The sequence below is a fragment of the Lynx rufus genome, unplaced genomic scaffold (assembly GCF_022079265.1).
Source record: "Lynx rufus isolate CCGP_SWC_20201006 ecotype Redwood Valley unplaced genomic scaffold, mLynRuf1.p SCAF_5, whole genome shotgun sequence".
In the NCBI taxonomy this organism is placed as follows: domain Eukaryota; kingdom Metazoa; phylum Chordata; class Mammalia; order Carnivora; family Felidae; genus Lynx; species Lynx rufus.
In genome coordinates, this window is record NW_025814867.1 from 12,178,458 (window position 1) to 12,205,945 (window position 27,488).

The window sequence follows — 27,488 nt, forward strand, 5'->3', positions numbered from 1 at the left end:
GGGGAAGATCAGAAAATCTTCATCTGTCCTAAGAGAGAAGCCCGATTGCACTATTTTTAAATGCTTGTAGGGCATGCAGAGGTATTGCCAAGTTATCTCTGGACTATCAAATGTTTCTTACCTATTTATAGAAGCACTTACACATTCTCTAAGACACTGAGCCCAACTTGCTGCTCTCCTGTAGTCACCCTCGCTGCTTAAAATTGTTAAGTTGCATTTCTTTAAAAAAAAATGTTTTGGGGCGCCTGGGTGGCGCAGTCGGTTAAGCGTCCGACTTCAGCCAGGTCACGATCTCGCGGTCCGTGGGTTCGCGCCCCGCGTCGGGCTCTGGGCTGATGGCTCAGAGCCTGGAGCCTGTTTCCGATTCTGTGTCTCCCTCTCTCTCTGCCCCTCCCCCGTTCATGCTCTGTCTCTCTCTGTCCCAAAAATAAATAAAAAACGTTGAAAAAAAAAATTAAAAAAAAAAATAAAAAAAATATTTTAGCTCAGTCTCTCCTCATTTTTAAACCAGCTCATTCCGACCCTTAGTTAGGGATATTTACAAAAGAGTTACAGCTCATTAGCAAATATAGAATCTTCAATCTGCCACTGAAGTACTCTTATCAGTTCTCTGAAAAATGCCCATCAGGCCTGCAGGCCTAGCACTTAACAAAACTTTCCGGAATCTTCCAGGAGGCTTTCTGGAAGGAGGAGTGGCCTTTGGTATTAACACTTAGTGCCCAAACATTCCAGGGTAATCAGTGGTTTTCGCATATGATATCAAAGTGATTTGGCCCCGCTGGTCTTACAGAGTTCACATGATAATAATGTAGGAGTCTGTCAAGAAAAGTAGGGAGTTTCTGGCCTCATTGGCCCTGCCCGTGCGTGAATGCACACCCTTGTGGTTGGCAGGACAGCAGGCTCAAATGTGTCACCACGTGGCAGTAGAAGGGGGGCAGGTTGTTCACCAGATCTTCGGGAATTCAAGCACAAGCATCTGAAATATGATCGAACTTCCATACCTAACATCTTCCAGAAAACACACGTGACAGAGGGGAGTAAGAATTGGAGAATTAACTGAAGACCTAAGCAGAGGTTGATGTGGGGGTGATACTAACGTTTGGGAACGGATAAGAAAGAGGGCTGAATCAATTGATCAAAAAATGATTCAGAGCTGCCAAGAGAGGCCCCTAAGTTGGGGTGTGAACCTTCTGCAACGACTGAGGTGGCCAGTGAAGCACGATGTGTCTGAAACTAACCACTAAATGGCAAAAGAAAACACAAATAAGAACTCTGATCTGGTGGGGAATTTAGAAAAATTCCAAATGGAATTTTGTGATGGCTGCTTATTAAGTAGAGTAAGTTTTCTCTCAAGCAAGATACAGCACCAGATGATTTTAGCAATTTTCTGCTTTGGCAGCCAGCGAAAAAGCTACAGGTAACAGAAAGACAATGAAGTAAATAAATCCCAAAAAAGAGAGACCCAAGGCATACCATGAGAAAAATGAAAGATGTCTATCCAAAGAATCTGCGAAGAAAAGGGTACTTGCTTTGGATTATAGATGAACGTGAATGGGGCAAAATGCAGAAATACTGTATGTAGAAGCCCAGAAAGTGGAGGCCTAGCGGATTAAAGTTCAAGGCCAATTTCCAATAATGCACAGATCTTACAGCAGAGCTGAGCATGTGAAACACACTGCCTGTCAGTCAGTAACTGCCCGAGACTAGGGGAATCTGATGGACGGTGCGCAGAGGGACAGAGTCAGGACTCCAGTGACGGTAAATGCACGATTTTCACGTTGCCAGTGATTTTGATGGCCAGGTCTCATTCCTACCATAAAGACTGGCAAAATGCTCTATACCCGTGAAAGTCAGAAAGGGAATATTTGTGGGATTGAAGAACAAACAGAGAGTCAAAAGTAGTGGATGGACATTGCATTGGAAGATGTGAAGATAAAGGGTTATGGTCTCACTTTCCTACATGGTACAGCAAAAACTAAACAAAAATGTCAAAGATTCCTGAAAGTGCTGTGCCAGTACAAGAACCTTGGTGCATTAGAGGAGAAACTTAATGGTCTTCTGGTTTCCATGGGTTTTAAACACACCTGTATAAACATAACATAAACATAAAGTATAGGTTGACCTATACTTTAAGACGCGAAAACTCATTTCGAAATAATATCCTTATATTATTCTTCTCCCTTCCTTCCTTGCTTCCTACCTCCCTTCCTTCCTCCCCCCTCCACTCCCTTATGTCTCTTTTTCACTTGTAAAGATCCACAGCATCTATGAGAGCCATCAAGAGTCCTAGCTTAAGCAAGGTCAGGCTTACCTCCACTTGGAGGTAATTCTTCCTATTTACCCTAACATTTCTTTTAATAGCCTTAACATAGTCTGTCACTTGGTTTTCTATATCTGCTGGCTGAGACCTACCATTAAACACGGGAGGTGGGTGAGAGGTATAATATGCTCATTTCATAAGCAGCAACACTGTCTAGAGCTGGCATGTCGTTCTTCAACTTGCTTGGGGTGAGAAGTAAATCAAAGGACAGTCGGAAAGGGTTGGGGGTATGGGAATATGTAGGAAGAAGGGAGTGATGAGCAGGATTTTTGGCCAAAAGATTGAGAGGTGCCCCCAGTTAACATTATTTCATTAGATTTTCATAATATTCCTGTAAGGTGGGCAGAGCAAGTATCATTATCTCCATTACATTGATGGGAAAAATGAAGCCCAAAATGTTAAGTGACTTGCTTTGAGCGCTGACACCCAAGTGACTAAATCAAAAGCGGACTCTACATCTGCTGATTCTCACTTTATTCTGCCAGATCAATAATGAGGTTTAGGTTGAAGTATCTGTATAAGCCCGTGAAAATTCTGTGACCAGTCATTCTTACTGTGGCACTTACGATCCGTGGTGACTTGGCTACTCTGTACCTTTCCAGCCTTACTAACTCTGCCCTACCCCATTAATTAGCCCCAGTCAGACTGAATTCATTCCATCTTCTCTTCCACCCAGCTCCTCCCCATCTTTCAGCTCTCAGTGACCTATTTCTTCTCGCGAAGAGCCCTAACATCTCTGAGTTAGTGAAAGTTGACCATCCTTCATGCTCTGTAGACTTTGTTCTTACCCCTCTTCCGGCCCCATTCTGTAACTGCCTGTTTTTCTATTCCTATCTCCATCTTCAACTTCTTAGGGATAGTCGTTTTCTCCCATCCAAGTACTAACCAGGCCCGACCCTGCTTAGCTTCTGAGATCAGACGAGATCGGGGGCGTTCAGGGTGGTATGGCCGTAGACTAGGGATAGTGGTTTTCTTATTTACCATTACATCCCCAGTGCCTAGCATAGCTTTTGTCATATACTAAGCCTCTCAAATGTTTGTTCACTTAAGCCATAAAGCTAAGATGAGAAGAGATGATCATTTTTAAAATTCACCATTACGTTTTAGTTTACAACCAAACCTTTCTGCTATTCATAACCTAAATTTAGTTTTGCACATCCAGTCAACAAATGTTAGCCAAGATGCTTAGTACCTCCATGGGGTTGTATGCCCAGGCTTCTCATAGTGCTTGTTAGGCAACAAGTACTCAGTACATAATTTCGTAATGAATTAGTTAGTACAAAAATTATTAATATGCCGATTTCCTAAGGCATTTAGTCGATGTCTTGCATGTAAATAATAATGATATGGGACAGAATATGGAAAGAGCCATATGGGAAGAATTTGGGATAGTTTTCGTTGGCTGAGCTGAAAAACATGATTGCAAGGAGTGAGGACATAAGTAGGCCCATGTGGTCATTGACTTCTGGGAAAGAGACAACAGCATTTGATCTAGCCTGTGGAAATAAAAAATGGTTTGACTCAGCTCAACAAGAAAAATGTGCCGATTCATTATGTATTTGTAGTGATGCCCTTAAACATCACCAGCGTCACAAGTATTTAGATGAACACCAGAATGCTTTATAGACAAACACCACCATTAGTAAGACAGAAGTCATAGTTATGGGAAAAAAGCAAGGGTCTGCAATGGGATTATAGTTGTTTTGATCTCCATTTCAGTGTGTTCTCGATGGGCCATTTTCCTTTTCACCAGCCTCTTCAGGACTTTTGTTTTTAGTTTATTTGTTTATTTTGAGAGAGCGAGAGAGAGCACAAACCGGGAGGGGCAGAGGGAGAGAGAGAATCCCTAGCAGCCTCCACACTCAGCATGGAGACCAGGGCGGGGCTCTACCCCACACCATGAGATCACGATCTGAGCCAATATCAAGAGTCGGATGCTTAACTGACTGGGTCGCTCGGGTGCCCTCTTTCAGGACTTTCCATGAACATTTATGGGCCACTCTCTTGCACATGTATTTAAGGGCCCACTGTAGAAAGACTAGAGTGTAATGGATGCAGTGTTCATGCCCTTAATCCCAGCAGCCTTGGTTTGAAATCCAGCCTCACTACCTGGTAGCTATATGATCTTAGGTAATTAACTGAACCTCGCCACGTTAGAGTTTTGTCACAGGTACATGGCATTGACAAAAATAATAGAACTTACATCATTGGATTGTTCTGAGACATCAATGAGTTCATGCATATCCAGTGGCTGACCCATAGTAAGAACTCCATTAATGCTGGCTCTGGTCAGTACTATTACGTACTAGGTTCTGTACAGTGAAAAGGCAAGATGTGGTTTCTGTACTCATGCAGCGTGCTTGTCATTTGCTTGTTTCTCTTTACTGTATAATTCATTCTTCAGCCTTCTTCTGCTTTGCTCTGAAAGGGGTGTGCCTCCTACAAATCACATTTCCCAGGCTCCCTCGCCAATTGGCTTCCTGTTAAGTTTGGGCAACGGGACGTTCAGACGAGAGATTGAGATTGAGGGGGAGGGCAGCAGTCCCTCTCTGCTTTAGGGGCATCACCAGCAGAGGCGGTCTCTTCTCCATTCTCTCCCAACAGAGCCTCCCTGGGCACTCACAGGTCCTACTGGAAGCCCCCATTCCCAGGCTTCCTCCCAGCTTTCTGCCAGGGAATGAGACCAGTGCAAAAGAGAATAAGAAGAGAAAGACAGATTCCAGATTTGATCCTGGATCCACCTGTGCCTGAAGATTATATGTGCCTGGAGTTTTAAATATATGAGCCTATAAAATTTCTCCTTTTTGCTTAAGCTACTTTGCTTGCATTTCTTGTACCTACCACTGTGTGAGTGCTAGTACAATATCCACTAATTCCTGAGAACTGTTTGACATGATATCACAATATAAAGCAATTGGTATTCTCATTGCCTCTGTGTCTCTGGAAATCATAGAACTAGTATTTATTGTCCTGCTAGTGTTAAGATTATAAAGATGAGCAAGATAAACAGGGTGCTTCTCTTTGATAGCACAATAATGACTAATTAAGTGTTTTCAAAAACACTAACTTTTACTCTACTTGTTCCAAAACGTTCTTTTCTCTGGAGGTCTGAAACATCTTGCCTTAGTAGATGTGTATCTTAAAACTAAACGCATCGCATCCATTGTAACACAAGGATATAAACTAAAATGCAAAGCAGGAACTTCGTGGTGAAAGTTTTCATTTATTTTCGATAAAGGAAATCCCAAGCCTCCAGTTGTGCTTTATGAAACCTTCCCAGGGCAGGAGGATTTTTCAGTGCAATGAAATTAATGGTGTCATGACTGTAGGACAATCACTCATTCTGGTGTGTGATGTTTTTGGCTCTTCTCTTCTCCATTTGCCTATGATGATGCAATTTGTCTCCTGATAATGGATGGGCTTCCTCTCCCTTCCAGTCACCGGTGTTAGGCACTGAAACTTGCCCAAGACATGTCCAAAGTTGATCTGCTTGGGGGATTTCTTGGAGTCTTTCATGGTTGATGAAAGCAAATTTATAGTCATGATGCAAGTACAAGAGTGTGTGTGCGTGTTTTGTCCTTAAAATGTATGCAGTGGCCTTTTAATGTTAGAATATATGGTCAGGCTGCAGTTGCTATGGAAACAACAATCAAATTTTCTGACCTTTGAGGGTAGGGAGATACAGTGGTAAGGGCTGTGATCAAAGCTGAGGATTGCTGAGAGAATTAAAGTAAAGAATAAAAAGCAAGGGGCCCTTTATACCTTAATGTTCAGATCAGAGCAATCTGTTCTTCTTCTGTGTCTCCCAACAGTATCCACCAGAGAGAGACTGAAGACTTCCTAGTATTCTTTTAGTTATTATTTTATGTTGTTTATTTTGGATAATAACAACAATTTTGGTTGAGTGGGAATTTTGGAGTTCTTGATTATAGCTGGTCTAGAATTTTTTACATAACATAAAATCATGGTTTCTGGTAATGGAACACCTATATTCAGATCAGTGGCCACACAATACAACGTTACCATTGTAACATGCAAATGCGTGGTTTTGTTTGGAATGCACCAAGTTGATTAGTCAAACGAATACACTCTCTGTTCAGAAGAGATCATTTCTAGGACCAGTGGGGTGTTTCTCTGTAGCTTCCTGTACAGCATTGATCCTTTTGTATTATTAAGATTTAGAAGATGTGCCTGCCAAATGAGAAGTTCATGTATCTGGGTTTATTCTGTTTATACTACGTGTCAGGGGAATGTGAGGGGAATGTGGAATATGGGGAGGGGCATCATCACCCTAATTGCTTAGGGAGGGTCTTCTATGCCCAATACAGTGTTAAACTCTGTGGATGTGGGCATGAATAGGAAATGGTTCCTTCCCTCTAGAACGTGCTTGGCCACACAAGGAGAGAATACATGCAGACTGCATATTGAGTAGGGGCACCGCAGGAGCAAAGCCAGCAACCAGAGCCAAACATAAAAGGAAGAAGTGAGTCCAATGGGATGGGCAGAAAAGAAGCTGAAGGGAAAGCATAACTTGAGATGGGACCCAAAGGAAGGGCAGACCTAGATAAAGAGGAAAGACTATGTTCGGTGTTAGTAAACTTCAGAACTTGTAGATACACTGAATGTATTTTTGAATGTGTCAAATACTATGTTAAAATAGAGATAGGGTCAAGCAAGTGATGGGAGCAAAGACACAGATGAGGCATGATCTAGTGGTCAAAGGACATTGAGTAGTTTGGCTATGTCAGGGAAGCAGAGGGTTTTACTAAGTATTCTGTAGGAATTAAGATGCTCAGAGATGCATAGGGCAAGGTGAAGGGATGGGTTAGGAAATCTGGGATTCTGTGGACACCAGATGACTTGGAGGATAACCAGGATTAAACTCTAAAAATTTGAGGTCAGGGCAAAGAATTTAGAATGGTATTAAATAGGGTAAATTGTCACCCACTGCTTAAAGAGAAGTAACCAGTCAGTAAATGCAGATCGAATTTGGTTGCAAAATAAAACCCATGCAGGACCAACCCCCCAAAACCCTTTGCAATTGCAGCTGATATTGGTGATAGTTATAACTTGCTGGCTGCCGTTGAACTCTCCCATAGCTCCTTCATCAGGTTTTTTATCCCTGGGTTGTTGTCACTTTTGGCCTTGTCAATATGAATATGACTTTAAAGGAAGAGGCTATAAATGCCTATTTGTTTTGCCTATGATATTATACAAAGTATATACAATATGTTAGGTATTTTTTCCCAGTATGGAGCTTTGAGTGAGTTACCAACTGATATTTTTCATCTTGAGAAATTGACCCACTTTGATATTGTACGATGATTACTTGGTCATTGCCAAGCTTCCCCGTAATCATCAGTGAGATTGTGAAGATGGACTGAGCAATTCTCAACTTTGAGGGTTTTTTTTTTTCCCAAACAAAATAGGTAACCTGTGTCTCAAAGTTAATACACACATAGACTGCTTCCCATGCAGGGCGGTCACAGAGGGAGAACAAATGCCTTTGGCACAAGGTAGTAGAATATCACACAGGTTTTGTTTGTGGGTGTGTGTTTTTGAAATAAAGTGTATTCTAAAAATTGACAGTCTTACAGTCTTTTCTTTCTTCTTTCTTTCTTTCTTTCTTTCTTTCTTTTTCTTCCTTTTTTTTTTCAAAAGGACCTTCTCAAGAAATGCTACTCTGCCAAGGCATCTTACCTCTTCCAGCAGGATAAATTCTATGATGTCAGCTATGACACAGGAGACAAGTCTATCCAATGCAGCAGGAGACCAGATGCATTCAAGTTCTGGATGACTTGGAAGGCCCTGGGAACATTAGGCCTTGAGGAAAGAGTTAATCGTGCACTTGCTTTATCTAGGTACTTGCCTGTGTGTGTGTGTGTGTGTGTGTGTGTGTGTGCGCGCGCGCTCACGCACGTCTGTAAAAAAGACTCTATGGAAATGACATTTGTGAGATCTACACATGGTCTTTCTTTTGTGCATTTCTTCTTTCATATAATGGCCATTTTTTCAGTACCTACTGTGTGTTAGGAATTGTGAACAAAACCGTCCTACCCCTGCCCTCTGGGGTCCCAGCCTAGTAACAGATACATTTAAGTGACAAACCTGATCAAATAAAGGTGAACCTACTTTTTGGTAAGGAGAGGTATGTGGTGCTCCAAGAGCATTCAGGTGGCTTCCCTAGTGTTCTTGAGGGGCTTTGGCAGAGGCTTCCTGGAGGAAGTGACATTTAACTAAGACCCGGTGAAGAAAGGGAAGGAGAATGGTGCGAGCAGAGGGAGGACCAAGCCCAAATCATGGTGACTTGAAAGACCTGAACAGCAGGTCTGTGAGAACGTGGGGCTGGAGTAGAGGCAAGAAGGTAAAGGTAATCTTGAAGTGCTGTGGTTACCTGTCTCGTCGTAATGTCAGAGACAAAGCTTTTGAAGACACTTCCAAAGGCATTAGACAAGCTCTCGAGAGACAGGTGGTGGACATTTGCCACTCAAGACTCTTCTGCTAAGCTTGGATCAGTGGGTGCAAATGGGCAGGCCACAGCCAAATTTAGTTTTAAATGTGATTGGTTGAGCCCCAACTGCATAGACTTAATCTTCTTGGTGTTAAAAAAAAAAACTCAAACATTTAAAGACTTAAAATATTTAAAAATAGGGAGATTTGTCAAAAATCTGGATTTTTGGCTTCTCTCGAAAGATCTGAATGCTCTCAGTCCCACATGGTGACAAACCACTGAACATGTTGATGCCTGTCTAGAGACCCACATTCCCCCTACTTCCTTCTGTGTTTTTGCAGACAACCTGGACTCAAAACCTAGGTCTACCATTTACAAGCTAGGTGACCTGGGCAGGTTTCTTAACCTCTCTGTGCCTCGGTTCACCCCCCTAAAATGGAGATAACAGTCGTATGTAGTTCAAATAGTTGTTGTGATGATTAAATGAATTGACATATGTTAAACCCTTAGAATGTGCCTGGCATAAGCTACAGGCTATATGAGTTTTGGTTATTTATACCTGCTTGACCACTACAGGCACTGGAGTTTGTGATCTCTGGTTTGGATGATCTCTCCTTCATATTTCTTGCTCACATTTCACATGCAAAATCCAGAAGTCTCACTTAGAGATTTAAAACAGTTTCCTCTTTCTTTTTTTTTTTTTTTAATTTTTAGCGTTTATTTATTTTTGAGAAACACAGAGACAGAGCATGAGACAGGGAGGGGCAGAAAGAAAGGGAGACACAGAATCCGAAACAGGCTCCAGGCTCCGAGCTGTCAGCACAGACCCCTATGCGAGGCTTGAACCCCTGAAGGGTGAGATCATGACCTGAGCCAAAGTCAGATGCTTAACTGACTGAGGCCCCCAGGCATCAAACAGTTTCCTCTTTCTATACTGGGATTGTATGGGTGCTCTGTGCAATAACTGTCTGAAAAATCAGTGTCTTAAAACAGCCATTATTTTTTCAAGTTTATTTTTATTTATTTTGAGAGAGAGATAAAGAACAACAGGGGGAGGGACAGAGAGAGAGGGAGACAGAATCCCATGCAGGCTCCGCCCTATCAGCACAGAGCCCCATGCGGGGCTTGAACACAAACCATGAAGTCATGGCCTGAGCCAAAATCAAGACTCGGAGGCTTAACCGACTGATTCAGATGCCCCCAAACAGCAATTATTTATTCTCATACGTCTGCAGGTTGGCTGGAGTGGCTTTATCTCATACTATGGTGGCCGTGGGGGTTGGTGGAGGGTCTCAGTCTACTCCCTACATGCTTTGCAGCCTCCTTGGATTAACAGGTGAGCCAGAGTGTGTTCAGAGTGTCATCTGATGGAGATGACCGAAGGCCAAGAAGGCCCCATTATGCAAGCTGACTTCAAAGTTCCATTTATATCCTCTCTACTGGCATTCCAATGGCCAAAGTAAATCACATGGCCAAACTCGATGTTGAGAGTCAGGGAATACAATCTGCCTTTTAGCAGGAAGAACTGCAAAGTTACATGGTGTTGACCTTGAAAATAAAACAGCCAGTTTTTTACCAGAAAAATAGTCTATTTGGGAATGACAGAGGAATTGCAATTCAGGACATGCAAACCATGGCAAAACATAGGCAAGTTTGGAGAACAAAGGGGAGAAGTTTGCGTTTATAGAGGAAAGGGGGAAGTTGAGAGGGGTTGCTTTGGACATGGGTCCATTGGAGGAGACAGGAAGTGATGGTTTCTCATTGGCTGAGTAGTATGGCTTCTCATTGGCTGGGGCTGTTGCTAGACAAGGAGAAAATCTTCCTCCTATTTGCTGTGGTAGTAAAATAGGCTTCTTCCTGTTGGAAAACGCAAGGTAGCCTCTTCCTGTTGAAGTCTTCAATTGATGTCTAGTTTGTAGGGCATGAGAGCCCCATCTGCAGGGCTTCCTGGCTCCATTTCAAATGAGATTTCCTTCATACTCTTTCATAATGGCTTGGTTATAAGGACAGATAAAGTGATGGCTTTGGCACTTTCAGAAGATTGTTAGAAGTCAGCAAATCTAGTGATTACGGTTTAAGAAGTAGTTTGAAAATCTATAAATATTGTATCATTTAGGACTCTGGTGGTGGTAAGCAACAGAAACCACAATTCAAGATATTATAAACAAAGAAAGGTCATTTATTATCTCATGTACCTTATGAGCTAGTGTAATGATGACTTCTGGAATGACTTTATCTAGGAGCTTAAACAATATCACCTTAATCATTCTCCATCTTTCAGATTTGCTCTCTTTTATGTTGGTTTATTCCTATGTTGGAAGGTGGCTGCCAGGAGCGTAAGATCTGTGTCCTCCCTGGTTCAAGTTCAAGGTCAAAAGGAGAGTGTGCTCCTCTCAACAATCCCAAAGGAAGTTTTCTCTATATCTGAATGAGGCAAATGTCCATCCCTAATCCGTTGCTGTCGCCAGGGAAATGTGATACTCTCACTGGTCATGCCCTCCCTTGGCACTGGAGAGATGTCAATTCCTTCTAGAAAATATGTGCTGAAACTAGGTGAAGAATATGCCTTTATTAGAAGTAGGGTTAGGGGCACCTGGGTGGCTCAGTCGATTAAGTGTCTGACTCTTGATTTCAGCTCAGGTCATGATCTCATGGCCATGCGTTTGAGCCCTACATCAGGCTCTGCACTGGCAGTGTGGAGCCTGCTTGGGATTCTCTCTTTCCCTCTCTCTGTGCCCTCCTCTGCTCATGCTCTCTCTCTCTCAAAACAAATAAACATTAAAAAAAAAAAGTAGGGTTAATGTACCTCTATCAGAATTAGTGAGATAACTACCCAATGGTGAAAAAAAATGAAAACGTCTACCATAAATATTCATAGTTTCTGTTCACTTAAAAGTTCAGAAAGCTCTATTTCCTTTTTTGTTTTTGTATTTTCTCAACTAAATTGTGGTAGAATCTCTGCATTATTCCATCTGAGCTGCTAAGGAATTCATTGACAGGTGTCTTGAAAGAAGGCTAGATATAAATATTTGATGATCATATTTGTTATAAAGTTAACATTCAGCTCAGGGTGGAATTTAATTTATAGTCTAAGGATACTTTCTAATTTTTGCAGAGAAATATCACAGGAGGATAAATGTTAACACTTCAATTCAATTCAACAAACACTTATTGTTTGTAAATGTTTGTCAAGTTGAATTGAATTGAATTAACATTTCAGTGAGCATCACTGCAGACGCTGTGACCTGTATCTAAATATTTGAGAAATAATCCCTCCTCTATCATGCTGCTATTCATCATAGTTTTTTTCTTCTTTTTTTGCCTTAACATTCCACATTCTTCATAAATCCAACCCTCTATTCCCGGGGTGGGCAAAAGTCATCCTGTTCTACCCCCAATGCTGAGCAAACACTGAGTCCTTCTATTTTTAATGAATTTTTCACGTTCTTTTAGACGTGTCACTTGTAGTGAATAGGAAATTACGGAGAGTTTCTTTAGGATGAAGAATTATATTAAGTTGGCAATGTAAGTCTTTATTTCTATGATTTTATTTGTTTTCAGATTGGCTAATTGGTTTGTGGTTCTGCTCTTGAGGAAAGAAGGGACTTTATCTCCGTTCTGGGGTCCGTTCTGTTTGAGCCCACATACAGCGGTATACCGGGAACCCGGCTCTCAGCAGGAGCAAACACAAGCCCAAGTCTAAAATGCCGGCAGTTCCCGTGGTGTAAATATTCCCATGGTGTCAAATTGCGAGCTGTCAACAATTCGTGAATATTTAACAATTGGCTCTTAACAGCCAGTCCATCCTAGCCCTAGAACACCATCGATTAAGTAAGCCAGTATAAGCAGTTCAAAGCACCGACTCTTGAGAGTTAAAACATCATTTATGGTCAAGCTCACTGACCCTAGGCCACTTGCTTTAGAGTTTACCTAATAAAAACCATTCTTACCCGTGTCCAGAAGGCCATAGCCTGGCATAATTTCTATAATTTCAGAACAACATTGTTTTGTTTCCAAGAAGTACAATTTCCTTCAGCAGATAAGAATTAGCAAAGTAAAGCTGCAGATGAGGATTGTGTTACTATTTGGTGTGCATACCTATTATCAGTAGCCCGTTGTAGCCAAGGTACCCATTTCCCTAGATCCTTGGTCAGGTCTCTCACATACTGGCAAGGCTAGGCAACTCTTTCCCCCTGACATGTTGCAGGAAAGGCTACTTCAACTCCACAGAAGCAATATTTCCACGTTCCTGAATCTAAATGGAGCTTAGTTTTGAAATTTGTATATTGACCTCAAAATTTAAGGACCGGAGTTTGATGGAACAATGGATTGCCATTACCCTGATGAGATAGCTTGCTTTCGCTTCCCTTGGGAAAGCAAGAGCAAACATTTTCCAGAGGACGATGATTCTTACTTAATGAGTTGTCAGAATGTGGGAAAAAGGGAAAAATTAGCGCCTGGAAGATTTCTAAGGCCTTTCCTAATTTCCATTTGACCCTTGTCATTCCAGTTGACAAGAGAACTCTTATCTCAAGAAATATTAATGACTAAAAACCTGCTTTCTCCTTGGATTGTTTGAAAAGCAGTGACATTGGGAACCTATAGTAATGTGTGATTATTAGGCCTCACTGAGACCCAGAGGGCTGAGGTTTAAAATCACCACCTCAGGCACAAGGCAGGTGACTGTGCATCCCTGATATTTGCCTAGATGAGCTGAAAATGTTTCACAATACCCAGGGCTACCCGTTGCTGAGGGCACCTTCCAGGCCTTTGTTAAGGCCCTCAGTTTAAATGGATATTCAGTAAGAGGTAATTTTTAAAGCGAGTCTAGAAAAGTCATGTGCGTAAATCTTTTCAACAACAACAAACAGCCCAAGAATTCCCATTCGGCTCCTTTGTTAGATCTCCAGTGTATCATTTATCTATTCCCTTGACACACAATCTCTGTAATCTCTCAGATGGCATTCATTTCACTGGCTTGCATGAATACTGAGGGATTTATTGTTTTCAGTATGGAAAAGGTGAGCAGTTACACAATGGCACCTCTGTGCTGGTGTATTTCTCTAGGTGATGAGAGGGTGACAGTCTACAAGGCTATATAGAAGGGCCAGTGTTTTCATCTTTTTCTTTATATTGGTAATTTTTTTAAAAATCACAATTGCAGTAGAACGTAGCATGTATGTAGGTGTCTGTGATGAATCACACAAGCCATGCAATATGTTCTAATATATGCAGAGCATATAGAGAGCAGATGGGGAACCTCTCGGGAGTTCTGGGAGACTCGGTACATCGGAAAAAAAAAATTTCAAATGAGGAGGTGAGACTGGGAGAGAAAGTTGGTCCAGAGTGTTCCAGGGAGACTGAGTAGCTGAGAAAGAGACTGGAAAGGCTGTTTCTGGAAAGAATGTCCTGCGAAAGGACAAGTTCAATGCAAAAATATCAGACAGACTTATTGGGCAAATCAGAGAATTGAGGGCCTTCAAATGTCGGAAGCATGTTTGTAAGCATATTTGTAAGGGAAGTGTTTGGGAACAAGAACATCATTAATGGATGCTTCAAAATCAAGCCAGAATATTAATATAATGAGTTTTTTTTTTTTTTTCCCAGTAGGATTGGTGAAAATTCTTGCTGGTGTGTGTGTGTGTGTGTGTGTGTGTGTGTGTGTGTGTTTCCCCTCCCTTCTCTCTTTTTTTTTTTTTTTTTTTGTTAAGATTAGTAGGAAGCACAGTGATGAGTTTTTATAAGCTATTGTTGTTTTTTGAATCCATTTACCCGGATTCCTTTTGGTGGAAGGGGTTTATGGTTCCTGCATCATGTCCCCAAACTCAATGTACAGCTTTTTTCTGGTTTGCATCAGATAAGACTAGGTTTTGTTTTTTTTTTTTTTTTTGAAATGTATTTTATCTTTAGTCTGTTTCCATGTATTGAAAAGAGAAATTGTGAGGAACAAATCATCCCTATGAATGTAGGCAGAAGTGACTCAAACCTTATTTGGATTCCCTCCCAAAAACCCATTTAATTTAAGTATTTATTTAAGAAGAGGATAGAGTACCCTATAGATGAGGCACTTCTAAACTAGCATTTCTGAAACTGTACTCGGTGGAATAATAGACTTCCAGAAGATTTTAATGAATGTTCTTCCAAAAAACGTTTTCATGGTCAAATATGTTTGGGAAATGCTAACTCCTCTCTTGGAGATTCAGTGTTCATTAGTGCATTAAAGACTCTGAGGGGACCTGTAATATAGAAACATTTTTTAGCTTGACTTTTAACATTTTTAACATGCAGACACTGTTTATTGTTCACCCAACAGCCAGTCTCCCTTTTTCTTTCTTGCTAACAGAACCTTGATTTTATTTAGGTAGCAATAGTCTTGCTGGGAACATCGGTCTAACCCAATCTCACTTCCTGTAGTTAGTTTCGGGGTAAATATAGGACTCCGCCTCAGTCAAGAAGATATAGGAAGAATTCTTTGAAGGCTCCTGGGGGAAATAGTGTTAGCTAAATAGAGAGAAATGAAGAGAAAATGCTTTTGCTCCAGCCCCCTCTCTTCCCTCTTGGACACCGTTGTACAAGGATGTGACGTGTGGAGTGTGGCACACATCTTGTGGACATGAGACAATTAGCACTCTGAGCGTGGCGGGCTGAAATGATAGAAACGATACAAAACGCCTGGTTTTTGATGCCAGTATTGAACCATCCAACCAGCCCGATAAATGTCTTTATGAATTAAGCCAAGTCCCCTTCTAATTGTAGACAAAAGTAATCTAACTGGCATGCCCAGCATTGCTCACGTTTACTTGGCAATTGAACTCTTTTATGTGGGAGACGTATTTACACGGTTTGGCATGGAGCATAGTTGGGGGACTCCAGTGTGAGCCTTTGTTGATGTTTATAATAGCAGCTCTTCACCCGAATCACCTGCACTCTCAACTCAGAGTGTTACCCTAGGCTTTCCGGGCTCTGAGAGCAGCTGCAGTGGGGACGCTAACCCTGACACAAAGTCTGGGTCCCCATGGTTAGCAAAAAGCAGAGTTGTAACTGAAATGATCCCGGTCTGTTTTAGGATGCCTTTCTCTTGAGAGCAGCTATAGCCTGTTTGACAGACATAGCTTAAATGGAGACTTTTGTGTAAGTTTCTTATAGTCATCATGTGTTAGGGAAGGATTTTGTCCCCCTAGTTCCACACCTCCATTATATACAGGAGGACACTGCAGCAGGCTTGGGGAGGCTAAGGGATTTGCCAAAAGTCACAAAATTGATGATCTGCACAACTAGAATCTTGTAGAGTCCGTCCCGGGATTTCTAGAGATGCAAAGTTTTTCCCTAGCTTTGAGGTGTCCGGAATTAGTGTGGGCTTCCTCAGGGTGAAGTGTGGCATTGCTTCAGAGTTCACATATTGCCTATAAACGTTTGTCTGAGGAGCTGCAAAAAGTATGGTTCAGAAGCTTTCCTTATGTAGATAGAGATTGCATGTGTCTGTCTATACGTTTTGTACTTTACATTTTTGTTCATTAAGTTCCCTTTTAAGAATTTTACAAGTAACCACATCCAAGAAACTTTGCAAAGAAATATAAAAAGAGAGCTACTAATCTCTCTCTTCCCCATTGCGTCCTGTTTGTTCCTTCCTCGGGTAAATACTAACAATATATGGTGTACCCTTTCTTTCTTTACTCTGTTAAAAACATATGTATGTGTGTGTGTGTGTGTGTGTGTGTGTGTGTGTGTGTGCGTGTGTGCGCGTGCGCGCGCGCACGCATGCATGCATGTGGATAGGAATTACTTTTGCGTTCTTTTTACAATTTCTTAAAAAGCAAAATTGTGTTATCCGTATTTCTCAGTACCTTACTTTTATCTCTTGCTAATACATCATAAACATCCCTGTGGTTTAATTAAAGTAGATATAATCTATTCTTTTTAACGGCTGCATCATGTTCTATTGTATTGCTATAATACGTTTTATTTGACCGTTTCCCAATTTCTGGATATTACTCTTGTTTCTGGTTATTTTGTATTAAATACACATATACACGTACATGTAGATTTAGACAAAATTACGTGTATGATTTTAACTTTTTTACAACAGCCTTTGAGATTCAAAAAGTAAATTGTGTTGTTTTAGTTTTTTTGAGATTTAGGCCCAAGAAAAACATTTTTGTTGTCCTCAAGTATTAGTTGAATATGTGTAGTTTAGTTTAGCGACATGCTCATATTCCATACAATTGTACCGTATAATTCCCTATGATGCGTGGACCGTAAGTTTCAAAGCCAGTCCTCATTGCTGGGTGTCGTGTTCTTGTTTGTTTGTTTGCTTCTTTCTCTCCTCCTTTCTTTCGCTATTACATATAAAATCACAATAAATATTCTGGCAAGTACATTTTTGTCATTCCTTATACTTTACCCCCAAATTTGAAATACTGGGACAAGGGTTATAAACTTTTCCAGACTTATAATCAAATCACTAATTTTTAAGGCCAATTATTTCAAAATGTTCCCCTTTTTATTGACAGTAGCCAAGCCCAGGGGGAGAGGTGTCTGTGTGGATTTACTCAAAGTCGTTTTTGTCTTTTCTCGGTCATACTCCATATCTCATGTATCTGTGCCCTTTGCTTATGGTCTGATAGTTCTCTTTTCCCTAACATTTGAGATGACTTCATGGACATTCTATCAGTGGCTGCAGCCCACTAACTTTTAACGTGACACTAATGATCACTTCTCCTTTCCTCGGTTCTGGCCTTGGAAAAGGTAATGTTGAGCTTCCTTAATTTTAAATGAGCTTATAGGTGGGATTACGCACCAAAAGCCAGCTGGGTAATTTAAGTACCTATACTAAATCCCCATCTAGAATATAAATGTGTAACTCACGTGGTCAGAGATGTATCTCCGATATACTGTAGGTGGTTTTCATAGTGGGGTAAAAGTCTGATGCTGACATGTGAGATAGACATCACCTTATTAAAAAGATGTATTTTTTTTGCTCGGGCCCCAGAGGCCTGCAGTAGGTTCAGGAATATGTGTTTAAATCCGTGTCTATTCCTATCCCTATGCCTTTCCTTATTTCTAAGCCTTGTCTCTGCATCAGAAATAGCAGTTTGTGTGTGTGTGTGTCAGTTGTGTTCATGGAGTTTTTAGATTCCAAATCATAAATATTATTGTGACTTTCATTTTTAGATACCTTGTAGAAGAAATCAAGAAAAGAGAAGGATTCAAGCTACTGCTGGAAGTAAGTGATTACAGAATTGTGCTCGTGATTTTGTCAGTCAACAGTGATGAAGGTGGTAATTTTCTAATCTGTTATATTTCACTGGTTTTTGTGTTGCAGACTTAGAAACAAGTCATTAGCTTAATTCATGGAGTCCATTATGTTAATTTACTCTATTAGTGAGTATTTTTCCTTTGTTAGCTTCACAAAGAGCACACTTGCCTTTAAGTATTGAAAATTAAAGTGCTCAATAATAATTACCAAGGATAATACTGAATAAATATATAAATTGCATGATGATTGTACTGTGAATATTCAACTGTGCTGTAGTGGTGCCTGCATGTGAAAAATCAATTAAGTGAATGTACAATAATGCATTTAGTTTTGTCTTTTTATAAAATAAGGAAAGCATATTAGCTTTGGAGCAATGGGAAAATAAGTCATTTTGTGTTGGACTGCTTGCTATATATAAGAAGTAAAGTGGTTGCAAAAGTAGAGAATATTGTTTTTTTTCCTAAAACATATGGTTAGAAAATATGAAGAGTGTTATTTAATTCTGATTTTTAAGAAATAGGAAGTATAAAGTTCTCTCAGATCTTCTAATAGCACGTATTATATAGCAATTTTAACCTAATGTAAAAATCCCCTAGAGATTACAGCCTAGGAACCTATATTATATGTAAGCAATCTGGCTGCCATTGGCATTCATTTATTCAGCAAGATTTCTTGAGCAATTACTATGTGCTAGGCATAGTTCTAGGCATGGGAGGATAAAACAGGGAAATCCCTCTCTCTGGGAGTATTTATACTCAAAATGGTAAATGACAGGCGATAAACAAGCAAATTAATACCTAACAAGCATCAGGTAGTGAGACCTCTTAAGAAAACAATAAAGCACGTTCATGAAAGACAATCCAGTATACAAATAAATAGTTACAGATGTAGCAAGTTCTGTAATAGAAACAGATGTTGGTGAGGATTGCTGAGAAAGGGAAACCCTTTTACACTGTTGGTGGGAATGCAAACTGGTTCAGCCACTCTGAAAAACAGTATGGAGGTTCCTCAAAACATTAAAAATAGAACTATCTATGACCCAGCAATTGCACTACTAGGAATTTATCCAAAGGATACAAAAATACTGATTCAAAGGGGCACATGCTCCCCAGTGTTTATAGCAGTGTTACCAACAATAGCCAAATTATGGAAGAAGCCCAAGTGTTCATTGACTGATGAATGGATAAAGAAGATTTGGTATATATGTCTACACACACACACGCGCGCGCGCGTGCGTGTGTGTTTGTATAATGGAATACTACCCAGTAATGAAAAAGAATGAAATCTTGCCATTTGCAACAATGTACAGAGGGTATTATGTTAAGGAAAATAAGTCAGAGAAAGATAGATATCGCATGATTTCACTCATGCGTGGAATTTGAGAAACTCAACAGATGAACACAGGGGAAGGGAAGGAAAAAAAGAGAGAAAAACAGAGAGGGAGGCAAACCATAAGAGACTCCTAACTACAGAGAACAAACTGAGGGCTGCTGGAAGGGAGGTGGGTGGAAGGATGGGTTAAGTGGATGATGGGCATTAAGGAGGGCACTTGTTGGGATGAGCACTGGGTGTCACATGTAAGAGATGAATCACTGGGTCCTACTCCTGAAGCCAAGACTATGCTGTATGTTAAGTAACTTGTTTTTTTTTTTTTTTTTAAAGGAGGGTGGAATGCTGGAATGACGATGTCGGTGGGGGGTGGCTTGTTTCGTTTGGGTCATGCAGGTAGGGCCCTCTGAGGTCATCTTCTACCTGAGACCTGATTGATGGTAAACAGCATGCCATGCAGCTAGCTGTCTGAGCGAAAAGCATTCTAGGTAGAATCAATAAACAACTACAAAGGCTTAATGCTACAAGGAGTTCGAAGTGTTTAAGGAACCAGAAGAAGGCACATTAAGAAAGAGGGGTGTAGGAGGTGATACAGTTGGAGAGGTGGGCAGAGACCAGATCAGGTAGAGTCAGGTAGGGCCTGGTAAGACCTTTGGCTTTTATTCCAAGTGTAATCGTCAGAGAAGTTTTAAGCAGACAGGAGTCTGAATTCCATTTTATTTATTTTTTTTAAATTTTTTTTCAACGTTTATTTATTTTTGGGACAGAGAGAGACAGAGCATGAACGGGGGAGGGGCAGAGAGAGAGGGAGACACAGAATCGGAAACAGGCTCCAGGCTCTGAGCCATCAGCCCAGAGCCCGACGCGGGGCTCGAACTCACGGACCGCGAGATCGTGACCTGGCTGAAGTCGGACGCTTAACCGACTGCGCCACCCAGGCGCCCCAAATGAATTCCATTTTAAAAGATGGTGCTGGATGTCTTGGGAAGAGAGGAATGGGGTGGGAGGGGGTGAAGGAAAGCCAAGGTAAGGATGAACGAGGCAAGTTGGGACGCTGTTGCAGTAGCAGAGGTGAGGTATGATGATGGCCCTCCCAATAAGCTGCAGAAACACTGCTCCAGTGACTCCTGACTGTGGCTTCTGCCACTATCAGCAAGAGTTCAAAGTTCCTGAAAAATGGGGATATGAAAGAACTTGCAAAGACAGCAAGAGAATCCATATTGAAATGGCTTTCTGGGGATACTTGAAAGAAGCAAAAAGGCAAATTTGGAACGTGGGATATTCTACAGGGCAGCTGTCCTGGTTTCCTCAACAGGTTAGTGGGGTGAAGGAAAATAAAGGAGAAGGTGGCGATGATCACCTCAGGTTCAAAGAGACAGAAGAGGCCTGATAACCACATGCAGCAGAGGGAGCTGTTGCCTAGTTTGAACACTTGTAAAAAGTAAAGTTTCAAACAGTTGGGAAGCTTCTAATGTGAACTGGCTATTGGATAATACCAAAGAATTATCAATAATTTTGCTAGGTGTGATAATGGCATGATTACATGAGGAAACATCTATATTTTTAAGAGATGCGTATATAAGCACATAGGCGCAAAACAGCTATAGGATTGGTTGGAGGTTGAGTCTGAGTCACTTTTTTTAAAAAAAAATATTCTTGAGTTTAACTTGCCTTCTTTACTTCCTTGAGGTTGAGTTTTAGTCTTTATTTTTACAATTTTGAACTGCCTTCTCTATTTCTCTGGTTGTGGGAGCTCTGGTGCCTATGGAAAGTCCTGTGCACCTTGGAACTGAAGTCTTTTGATAGAGCTAAAAGAAAAAGTGGAAAAAAAGACGGATTGTCTTAAACGTTATGTATATGTTCCTCCTAAAGGCTTAAAAGTTAAGGGAGGAAACTCTCACCATCATTTTAGGGAATTGCAAACATTCAACTTGTAATGCAAGTGAAGGTGGGTTTTAATCATTAGGCAGCCTTCTGCCCTGAATATCTTAGCTATGGGAGCCAGATGGCCCCAGAGCAGTGAAGGTGGCTTTCTAAAAGCACTCCAGCCTTCCCACTTACAAGGGGTTTTGTATGTGATATGCATTTGCCTCTTTTCTCTGTGTTCCATTTGGAGAAATAATGTAAAATTAGACCTTGAATCTCATATATATAAGTGTCAAGGCAGTTATCCTTTTTGTTAACAAATGCTTAGTTGGATTGATTAGATATAACCATACCGTAGACTTAAGAGAGATGTGATTAGAGTATAGTCTGTGAAACTGAAAGTCTATCACTTTAGGAAAAATGCGAGTCTATATATATATATATATATATATATATATATATATATATATAATTTTACTTACATATATATTCACTTTTTAGCAGATAGCAGTGAGAATGTTAAGTGGAATATTGAAAACAGTAAATGAACACAACAAAACAGAATATCCAGTATTTGAATACCTTTTCCTGAAAAGAACAAAAATAATGCATATCTTCTTGAAGATGATTTAAAGTTATCATTTCAAATGAATTCTGCATTATTCATAGGCCCCTGAAAATAATCTTTCTGTCTTTTCTGTGTTGGATCTAAGATCTAATAAATGTTTTCCTAGAGGTATAGTCATTCATATACTATCATTCACATATTTTATTTTGATCTCTTGGGAGAGTCCTAATTATTCAACTTTTTGTTTTTCTCTTCCTGAGTTCTACATTAGGAAGAGTTATTTTGGCTCCATAGACTTTCCAGGGTGTAAAGGATCTTCAAGGACATCCAGCCAACTTCCTGCTGGAGGCAGGACACCTCTCTTGATGGTAACCAGTAGCCATAACAGGATGTCAACCGCTTCCTGAACACTTCCTGTGTCAGATAATTCACAGCTCAGTTCTCTTCCCCAGAGCTCTAATTATTCATATTCTATTATTTATTGACCCCTGCTATTAATATGTATCAAGTACATGCAATTTATAGTTATCTTCTTATATTTTTTTATTTAGATGACAGCACCCTTCTAATCGCAAAAATCTGATGCACATTGTTTAGTCTTCATCTCATTGGACTTAGGTAGCGTTTTACACCATTATCTACTCCCTCTCTCTTGAAATTCGCTTCCTTCTTGGTTTCTTTGAATTTCTCTCCCAGTTTTTCTCCATTACCTGTAACTTTTTCTTCTCAGTCTCTATGTGGCAAAGGTCTCTTCATCTGGGTACCCCGTGAAATATTCTTTTCTGTTCTTCCATCTTAAGTTCTTCATTGTGTCCACTTACTCTCCCTGAAATGTTTAATCCATTTCTAGAACTTTGTTGTCAACAGCTTCAATAATGTATCCATCCTTGACTTGCCTCCTAAACTCTAGTCATTTGTACATTAGGTATGTTGTGAAATTTTCAGTTAGACTCCCACAGACACCTCAAATTCAACATTTCTAAACCTGTAGTGTAGCCATTTTCTTTACCAAAATACTACATTCTTCTTTCAGTCATTAGAACTATGATCAGTCCATCTCTACATGGGAGCCACACTGTGGTCTTTCTAAAATGAAATCTCCTGAAATCAAAAGTCTCCCATGATTCCACATCTCTTCTAGAATCAAGCCAAAGCCCTCCAACATGGCAGATGAGGAAGCCCTTCATGAAATGACTCTCATTTCCATGCCCATTTTCACCTCTCTTCAGTACACCCTGTCCTCTGTTCATTCCAAGTTCTTGCCATCCCCTTGAATACACGGGCTTCTACATGTACACTATTCCTGTTGCCAGAAATGTTTCTTGTATTACGAGAAATTTCGTCTTTTGTAATGCTCCTTCCATTGCAGTTTAATTGCCTGTATCTAGCTCCATTACTCGTCACTGAGTTCCTAGAGATAAGCATATAGTGTAGTCATTTTTCTCATCTTAATGTCTGGTTCAGTATCTAGAACATAGAAAATTCTGTTAATTGAATTAGACATTTCAGTTACCCTTCTTGGGGCAGGCTATCATTCTTTAACATTCCCCTTCAAATATTGTATGCAAAAATAGTGATGTGTCCCACCTAGTACAGATTTTAATGTGGCTACTCATCCACTTGATGAGGACATCTTGTTCTACCTATATAGCCCCAGATAATAGCCACTATTCTAATAGAGTGCCTGGTGTATGGCCATATATAGTAGTAAGTAAATGTTGGAAATAATCTCTGTGCTATCTAACCAATTCTGCGAAGCAGACCATATGATCTCCATTTCATAGATTAGGAAGCTGAGATTAGAGTTCAACTCCTGTCCAAACAAAGACCTGGTGAAGTTGAGATCCAAATCATATCCATGTGACTCTAAAACCAAGGCTGTTTGTGCTACTCGGTGCTGCCTTTGAAATTTTTCAGTAGTCTAATCAGATATTTAAAATAAAAAAGCTTGAAGTCACTTGAAATCCACCATGGCCCCTTTCTCCATTCTGTACTTGCACGATTATTTCATTCTATCTGCTAGAGTCTGCATTTCTACTTATTAAAATGCCTATTGCTAGCTTTGCTTTTTATTATTATTATTGTGATCTAATGATACTGTAAGCAAAGGAGATGAATTTCTTTTGACATGACTCAGTTCTAGAGGATGCAAGCTACTACATCTTGGTGACCCTCGACTTATTTCCCCAAGGGGTCTCATGTCATTTGCTCAATAATAAAGTGCCTGCTTCATTTCTTAGAATATATCTATTTTTTTCTCTTTGAAAATCAGGGTAGAATGTATCCATCTTTCCTTTAGTGACATTTCTGTACTTCTCCATGAATTTTTAAAGGTTGTGACAATGTTTTTCACTGCTACATGTGTTTTTGTACCCTTCGCTCTCATTTGTCTGGTCTAGACACTTGGATTCCCTTTTTATGTCTTCTCAATTTTATGGTGTTAGAGTACATAGACTAAAGTGTTCCTAAGACACTCGAGAGGTCAGGCTTTCCTATATATAGGCAATGAAGTGCCATGTGAATGGTTCTACTCTGAAAATACTCATTACTGCTTTGCAGCCTCTTGAAGAAAGTCACATATCAAATACAAGCTAGAAAGGCAAAGAGACAGGAAAAACTCAAATGTGTTCCTCGTGAATATTCAAAAGGATATTTTTTCCAAATCTTAATAGTTTTGGAAATGATGACAGTAAAGGTATTCCACCAAATGGAGATCAAATATCTTCCAATCAAATGAACTGTCAAAAAGGCTTCACAAGTTTTCAAATGTCACAGCACTAAAAAACACCATTATAAAAGAGACTGGCCAAAAATCACAGGTATGTCACTTCTAAAATATTTAAACAGAGGGGTGCCTGGGTAGCTCAGTTGGTTAAGTGTCCGACTCTTGATTTCAGCTCGGGTCACGATCTCATCGTTAACGAGTTCGAGCCCCGCACCTCATCAGGCTCTGCGCTGACAGTGCAGAGCCTGCTTGGGATTCTCCCTCTCTTTCTGTCCCTCCCCTGCTTGCTCTCTCTCTCTCTCCCTCTCTCTCTCTCTCAAAATAAATATATAAATTAAAAAAAAATTAAAAATACATTGAAACAGAAACTTACTAAAGGAAGCAAATTTAAAAGGTGATTTAAAAGGTCTAAGTCCTAACGTATACAACATAGAGCAGATACGGGAGCAAGTAGAAACTACCACAAAATGATTTATAATGTCTCCGTGCAAATGAAAAGCAATAACTTAATGATGTATTAGTCAGGGTCCAATAAGAAGACAAAAACTGCACAGTAATTTGAAGTGGGAAAGTGCAGTCTAAAGAATTATTGTGCTTGCTTCAGCAGCCCATATACTGAAATGGGGACGAGACAGAGATGATGAGCATGGCCCCTGTGCAAGGATGACACACGAATTTGTGAGGCATTTCATATCAGAAGGAGAAGGAGTGGGGGGAGGAGGAGAATTATTATTATTATTATTATTATTATTATTATTAACAGGGGATTGCCTCATCAGGGAAAGAGAGAACCCTAAAAAATAAAGAAATAGCAGAGGTAGAAAACACGCACCACTCTTAGAACCCGGGATACAGCACCCAAGCAAGAGGCCGTCCCTCCCAGGGCTGAGATCCAGTGGTAGTTGGAGGAGGCACAGAGTGCTAGAGAAAGCCTCTGGGCAGCACCTTGAAGCTCACTCAGGCTTCACAGGGGTGCCTCGCTGGCAGCACTCCCCTGTGAGACCACCTGAGGGGAGTGTGCCAGAAGAAGCCATTTAGGGCCCCTACCAGTCTGCTGTGAAACCATCTGACGAGGTGGTGCCGGCGGGGAGTTGGCAGGGGGTCCACTTGTGGCTGGACACCAGCGCTGCTCAAAAACCCACACGTCCTGCGGGGGATCCATGAGGTTAGCACACCGGAACCGGAAGAGATACCTCTTCCTTCTCAGCGTCCCTCCAGCACCCTCTGCTGATAAAGTCTCAGATTGGACCAGATGGCAAGGAGAAATATTTATAGAGTCCACTTCCATTGTTATAGGGTGACAAAGTGTGGATTTGAGCTGAGAAGCAGGAAATTATTTCTGGAAAAAAAAATCATCATTAATGTAAAAGATGTGAATTCCTAGAACCCGATGACAGATGATAACTATATTTTCTTTTACTTTCTGATCAACTATAGTTACTTTATTTGAAAAGATGTATTCACATTCAAGGGAGTAAAGAATTTTGAAGGACATTTCTTTCCTAGAGATACCAAATCAGTTATATCAGAAACCCAAGTATAAATTGTATGGATTTGTACAGACTGTTGTAATCTCATGATAAATGTTTGCAGAAACTGAGTTGAATTAAATAGTACTCCATTTTGAACTACTCTATATTTTGAAGATTTGTGGCTCTTTTTTTTTTTTTTTTTGGTCAAATCCAATAAGCATGTTACAAATTTCAAAGGTGAAAGGGCTTAGCTTGTTGAGCTGGGGATGTTTCTGGGCATTCACTTTTGATTTAAAATACACTAGAATCCGAACTCTCTTTAACACTGGTCTTGATCTTAAGATACAAGATGATAGCGATTCCATCTTTCTGAAATACTTGCAAACTTCATCCTGATACTAGAGTATAACTCTGATGGTTACTGAGAACTGTTACAACATCGGCTATTGCCTACAAACCGTGTTTGCGTGGAAGAATGGAAATCATTTCAAATACTGTCACTGCTGAGAGTCTGCTGGGCAGGTAGTCATGTCTTATAATCTTTCCTGAATATCCAATCTTCCCTGTGTATCTAATTTGTAAACCACCAGCATAACTTCCCACACCACCTGGTCACTGAATACAAGTCTTGTGATTGCCATTGACATGTACTACGTTTTTGTCCTGTGAGGATGAAGTGTGTAATGGAGAAGGTCTCGTCTATGTGACAAGAGCTAGACTAAAGCCTGTTCGAGCAGGTTATCCCATGTTTAACCAAAACCGATTACTGGAGATGATGATTTGGCTCTGGCCTTTCTAGTTCAGAGTTTCTCAAACATATACCATGCACGACTTACTTCAGAATCCCCTGAGATGCTTTGTAAAATACCAATTCTCCAGCCTTTTCTATGCTGGACTAAATCAGACGCTGGGCATTCTGAGCACAGGGACTGAGAATCTCTGTTTTGAAAAAGGCCGACTCCTATCCTGACAGTACCTGGGACTGGCACTGATACTCGAGAGCCACGAGTCAAGACGATGCTCTTTTTCTCAAAGCGGTATAGGCAAGGGTCACAGCAGGGCTGGTTAAGTGAGGTCCAGGTGTGTCCTATGTCATCAACTCGTAGGTAACTGGGGATTTTGCATCTGTCAGGTTTAGCAGGTAATGGAAGACAGCTTTACCTTAAATAGCTCTACCTTAAATAGAGAAGGAATTATTAGAAGGGTATGGTGGTATAAGAAATAAGTTGAGGATCAGAGTTGAAGAGGGAGGGACCAGGGCATCTCTGGGCACATGAGTGTCAGGTGCTAACTGATGATCAGAGCTTGGTTGGAGCAGCTTCAAACTTTATTATGTTTTTCCCCAGTTTTGTGCTCATCCCTTACCTGGAGGAAAGAGCACCCTCTTTTTCTTCTCAGTTGGGTGCACCCAACTGAGAAGAAAATCTCCCAACAGGCTGTTATCAGAAGTGAGGCAGAATGATTTGATATCAACATAATACACACATGACAACTCTTAGAA

General features: G+C 40.6%; 1 protein-coding gene and 1 non-coding gene across 2 annotated transcripts in view; both read left to right on the forward strand.

Annotated features, from left to right (window-relative positions):
* The window catches only part of GADL1 (glutamate decarboxylase like 1), a 137,169-nt gene that overhangs the window by 55,139 nt on the left and 54,542 nt on the right, over window positions 1-27,488 (forward strand). Inside the window, exons 11-12 of the mRNA XM_047100262.1 lie at window positions 7,982-8,181; window positions 17,943-17,994. Of these exons, the coding sequence (XP_046956218.1) occupies window positions 7,982-8,181; window positions 17,943-17,994 (252 nt within the window). The remainder of the gene's footprint in view (window positions 1-7,981; window positions 8,182-17,942; window positions 17,995-27,488) is intronic.
* On the forward strand, window positions 25,107-25,213 carry LOC124527366 (U6 spliceosomal RNA). Its single transcript, XR_006965830.1, has one exon. It is a non-coding gene; the product is annotated as a U6 spliceosomal RNA (small nuclear RNA).